Source organism: Buceros rhinoceros, unplaced genomic scaffold, assembly GCF_000710305.1.
Source record: "Buceros rhinoceros silvestris isolate BGI_N320 unplaced genomic scaffold, ASM71030v1 scaffold22656, whole genome shotgun sequence".
Classification (NCBI taxonomy): domain Eukaryota; kingdom Metazoa; phylum Chordata; class Aves; order Bucerotiformes; family Bucerotidae; genus Buceros; species Buceros rhinoceros.
Genome location: NW_010418410.1, coordinates 1,291 through 6,091, shown reverse-complemented (window position 1 = coordinate 6,091; position 4,801 = coordinate 1,291). Strand labels below are relative to the sequence as shown.

Below are 4,801 nucleotides of genomic sequence, written 5' to 3'. Positions count from 1 at the left end.
GGGAGAGAGGGAGAGCCCAACCCCCCCCAGCCGTATCCGTGCTCAGTCGTCTGTCAGCTGGCTGCATGTCGGCACAGTCTGCTTTTAATAACCTTGCCTCTTTGTTTCTTCTTTTCTTTGAGTCTGTTCTTAAAAAAAAATTGCAAAACCAGTTTATTATTTTTGCTTATTCCAGGTTTATTTCAAAATCATTATCACTATAAAAGTTATAAAAAAAAGAAAAAGAAAACCCAAGCAGCTCCAATCAATCAGTGACATGCAAGGAGTTGAAGTTTGTATCTTGAAAATCCCCCCTAAATCCTTTTGTCTTAACAGCTCAATGCAAGCGCAATGATTTGAAGTTTGCTAATCCTTTTCCTTAAAGGAGAAAAAAGTGAAGCTGTCTCCTGATGCAGGCTGGCTTGTGCAGCCGAGAATTTGCCGATAGTTTGCAATTCTGATTAATAGCGTATAAAATGACCTTATTTTGGGGGGGCTGATTTAGATCAGACTTAGGTACCTCTATTAACTAATTTTCCTTCATTTCCACTCAGTCACTGGTTTGCTATGCAGCTTAATGTCTCAGCATCTCTTTGTGCCCCACTGTTTTGCAGGTGAAACAGCTGAGCCCACGAAGAACTCCCAGCTGTATCCTATGTACGTGGTGGTGGCTGCACTGGTCTTGCTTGCGTTCATTGGAGTGGGAGTACTGGTGTCTCGTAAGCGGCGCAGGGAGCATGGGCAGCTTTGGTTCCCAGAAGGCTTCAAAGTGACGGAGTCGAGCAAGAAGAAGCGACGAGAACCACTTGGGGAGGATTCTGTTGGACTGAAGTGAGTAATTTGCTTGCTAACCCGTTAAACGCAGCGCACTGGGGCTGCTCGGGGCTCTTCGGAAAGAGCCCATCCGAGTGCTGTTCTCTAGTGAATCACATTGGTGTAGCAGGGAGGAGAAAAATCAGGTTTCTTAACGTTCTGCATGGGGAAAACAGTGTTCCCGTCTGGAGGAGGTTTTTAAATGCTTCGTGGTCCATTTGCACTTGGTAAAAGGCAACCTGAGGGGAACCTCCTGGAAATTACCCAGTCGATTCTTCTTTGGGTTTGTGCATGCAGATAAACACACCCATCACAGAGTAGTTCCTGCAGAGGAGCTAATATTTTGCATGGTTTTATTTTTACAGACCCCTCAAAAATGCTTCAGACGGCACGCTGATGGATGACAACCAAAATGAGTGGGGCGATGAGGAGACCTTGGACACCAAGAAGTTCAGGGTAAGCTCACTGCCACATTCCCTTTCTGCGCTGCCAGTCGTCACTCGCTGGGTTTTGTCCCGGCAGGAGCAGAGCGCTGTGGGAAGCAGCTGAGCGGAGGGTCCCTCGGGCAAGCCTGCACTTGCCTCGCTGCTGCCGGCTCCTTTGCAGACCCGCGTGCGACAAACGTGCCTTTGAGACTTGTTGAGCTTCCCACGCTGGAGCTCAACGCCTGGCCTGTGTGCTTTGCTTGGTGCTCACTTCCCACTGTCCTTCCTCAGTTTGAGGAGCAGGCGATGCTGCCGGACACGGACGATCAGACGGATCACCGGCAGTGGACCCAGCAGCACCTGGATGCTGCTGACCTGCGCATATCCTCCATGGCACCTACTCCGCCGCAAGGGGAGATCGATGCAGACTGTATGGACGTCAATGTCAGAGGTCCAGGTAAGGTGGACTCCCTCTGCTTCTGTGCTGCTTGTCAGCTCACCTAAAATCCTCCCTCACCCCCTGCAGGTGAGCAGTCCCAGACAGCCCTACCTGCCTCCCTCTCTAGTACGGTGTCTCTGCTAGCCGTTCTGCATCACATGGTTGCTGTTGTGCGTGATTTGGAGATAGACCCTGTCACATTTCGCTTTCCGTGAGGTCTCTTTTGTTCAGTCACTGAGATGGACATTAGACAATACAGAAGTATCTATTAAACCATCCAGCTTCTCTCTCTGCCACCCCTAGATTCCTCCCACCAAACTGCACATTTCACAATCTTCATGTTTTTAACTGTATTAATAGTTGATTGGCTTTTAAATGATTACAAGCATTTGGTCTTCCCTACATCTGTGAAACTTTCCTCTGAAATAATAAAAATATTTAAGGCTGTGCTGTACCGTATGCAAGTTTGCTTTGAGCAGCCTTCCCTATAAATTGTGCCCTACATGTTAGCACGCAGGCTAGCCGATGGAAGAGGAAAAGCAGCGAGCGGTGAGATACCACTAAGGAATTCCAGATCCGTATCAGAGGAAGGATATTCACGTTTGATGTTTAGAACAGCCAGGAACTCAGGCTTGATGCACCCATGAGAATAAGCATCTATCGCAGACAGAGCGTCTTGCTGAGCCGCCTGCATTACAGAGGGTAAAAGGCCTTTTTTCACCGAGTTCCCTGTGCCTTTCAGATGGCTTCACCCCCCTCATGATCGCCTCATGCAGCGGAGGAGGGCTGGAGACCGGCAATAGTGAAGAGGAAGACGATGCTCCCGCCGTCATCTCCGACTTCATTTACCAAGGCGCCAGCTTACACAACCAGACTGACCGCACCGGCGAGACGGCTCTTCACCTGGCTGCCAGGTACTCCCGCTCCGACGCTGCCAAGCGCCTGCTGGAAGCCAGTGCTGATGCAAACATCCAAGACAACATGGGCAGGACACCCCTCCACGCTGCCGTCTCTGCCGATGCCCAAGGAGTCTTCCAGGTAATCGATCCTTTCACCACCAGCCCCGGTTTTCTCTCGTGCTGCGTGTTGGGTCAGTCACGCAGTGGAGCGTGTCGCAGGGTCTTCAGTTGCCCCCGGCAAGGTGCAGGGTGAAAGTCTCAAAAACTGAAGCCTGTGTTGTCTCAGGGCAGGGCACAACAAAGCTGCAACCCCAGAGCTGCCCTCGGATTGGGAGCGGGGACTGGTGGGACCAGCCTGTGGAAAGCGGTTCGCAGGTCCTGAGACCTGGGTCCCTGCAGTGTCTGTCCCTTCTAACGTTTGTGTTCCTGCGCTTTGGCCCTTGTTGTGGCAGATCTTGATTAGGAACAGGGCAACCGATCTCGATGCCCGAATGCATGATGGGACAACTCCTCTGATCTTGGCCGCTCGCTTGGCTGTGGAGGGCATGCTGGACGACCTCATCAACTGCCATGCAGACGTCAATGCCGTGGATGATCTAGGTACTGCAGGCAACTAAAACATGGGCTTCCACAGAGGTGGAGGGAGAGGGCTGCTTGCTGGTACTCTTGCCACTCACTCATGCGTCTTGTATTTTGTGGTCTTCCTCCACAGGCAAGTCTGCGCTGCACTGGGCAGCTGCTGTGAACAACGTTGAAGCCGCCATAGTCCTCCTGAAGAATGGTGCCAATAAGGACATGCAGAACAATAAGGTAGGGGTCTCCTGGGCTGACGTAGGTGAGGAAAGAACCATTTGGGGAGTCTGTTAAAGGGTAATTTTTGTCTTAAAATACCACGTCTGGCACTGAGTCTCTGATGTGATTGTTGTGCTGTGAATGAAGCTGTTGGATTCAGCTCCGAGGAGGGATTTGGTCATGCAGGGGCCTTGCAGTGCTTGGTGAGCAGTATGATACAGTGTTTGTGTGACCATCTCCTCCCGTGTTCTGGGTCATTCCTAGGCTTCCTGGTTTGGTATCAGGGTAAGGATGTGGCTCAGCAGGGAGGGAAAAAGGGGCAGCAAAGAGGAGAGATGGTTGCCATCTCTGCCACCCAACTGCATGGCGTTGGACATGGAGCTCAGGATGGTGTGAGCCAGGAGAATCTGTGAACTTAAACCTAACCATCTTTGCTGGGTTTCCAGGAGGAGACCCCACTGTTCCTCGCAGCCAGAGAAGGGAGCTATGAAACCGCCAAGGTCCTGCTGGACCATTTTGCCAACCGCGACATCACGGACCACATGGACCGGCTCCCACGGGACATCGCCCAGGAGCGCATGCACCACGACATCGTGCGGCTGTTGGACGAGTACAACCTGGTGCGGAGCCCACCGCTGCACAACGGCCCTCTGGGGGCACCCACCCTGTCCCCACCACTCTGCTCTCCCAACAGCTACATCAGCAACCTGAAACCTGCCGTCCAGGGCAAGAAGGCCAGGAAGCCGAGTACCAAGGGCCTGAGCTGCAACGGCAAGGATGCCAAAGACCTCAAAGCCCGGAGGAAAAAATCACAAGATGGAAAAGGATGTCTGCTTGACAACTCCAGTGTGTTGTCTCCAGTGGACTCCCTGGAGTCACCTCATGGGTACCTGTCAGATGTCGCCTCTCCTCCGCTGATGGCTTCTCCATTTCAGCAGTCCCCTTCCATGCCTCTGAATCACCTGCCAGGCATGCCCGATGCCCACATGAGCATCAATCACCTCAACATGGCGGGGAAGCAGGATCTGGCCATGGGAAACTCCAGCAGGATGGCCTTTGATTCGGTGCCGCCGCGCCTCTCTCACCTGCCCGTCTCCAGCCCCAGCACGGTGATGAGCAATGCCCCCATGAATTTCTCTGTGGGCGGAGCGGCCAGTCTCAACGGGCAGTGTGACTGGCTCACCAGGCTGCAGAACGGCATGGTCCAGAACCAGTACAACCCCATGAGAGGCAACCTGCAGCCAGGGGCGCATCAGCAGACACAGAACCTTCAACACGGCATGATGACCTCCCTGCACAACGGCTTGCCCACCACAAGCTTGTCACAGATGATGAGCTACCAGGCCATGCCCAACACCCGGCTGGCTTCCCAGCCTCACCTGATGCAGAGCCAGCAGCTCCAGCCGATGCAGGAGCAACAGCTCCCGCAGCAAAACATGCCGCCGCAACAACAG

At 52.9% G+C, this 4,801-nt stretch overlaps 1 protein-coding gene across 1 annotated transcript in view; it reads left to right on the top strand.

Moving 5' to 3' along the window:
• Nucleotides 1-4,801, top strand: part of NOTCH1 (notch 1) — a gene marked incomplete at its 5' end in the record, with an annotated part of 16,057 nt that overhangs the window by 10,523 nt on the left and 733 nt on the right. Inside the window, 7 exons of the mRNA XM_010138548.1 lie at nucleotides 594-810; nucleotides 1,158-1,248; nucleotides 1,509-1,674; nucleotides 2,399-2,694; nucleotides 3,008-3,155; nucleotides 3,268-3,365; nucleotides 3,794-4,801. Coding sequence (XP_010136850.1) covers nucleotides 594-810; nucleotides 1,158-1,248; nucleotides 1,509-1,674; nucleotides 2,399-2,694; nucleotides 3,008-3,155; nucleotides 3,268-3,365; nucleotides 3,794-4,801 — 2,024 coding nt within the window. The remainder of the gene's footprint in view (nucleotides 1-593; nucleotides 811-1,157; nucleotides 1,249-1,508; nucleotides 1,675-2,398; nucleotides 2,695-3,007; nucleotides 3,156-3,267; nucleotides 3,366-3,793) is intronic.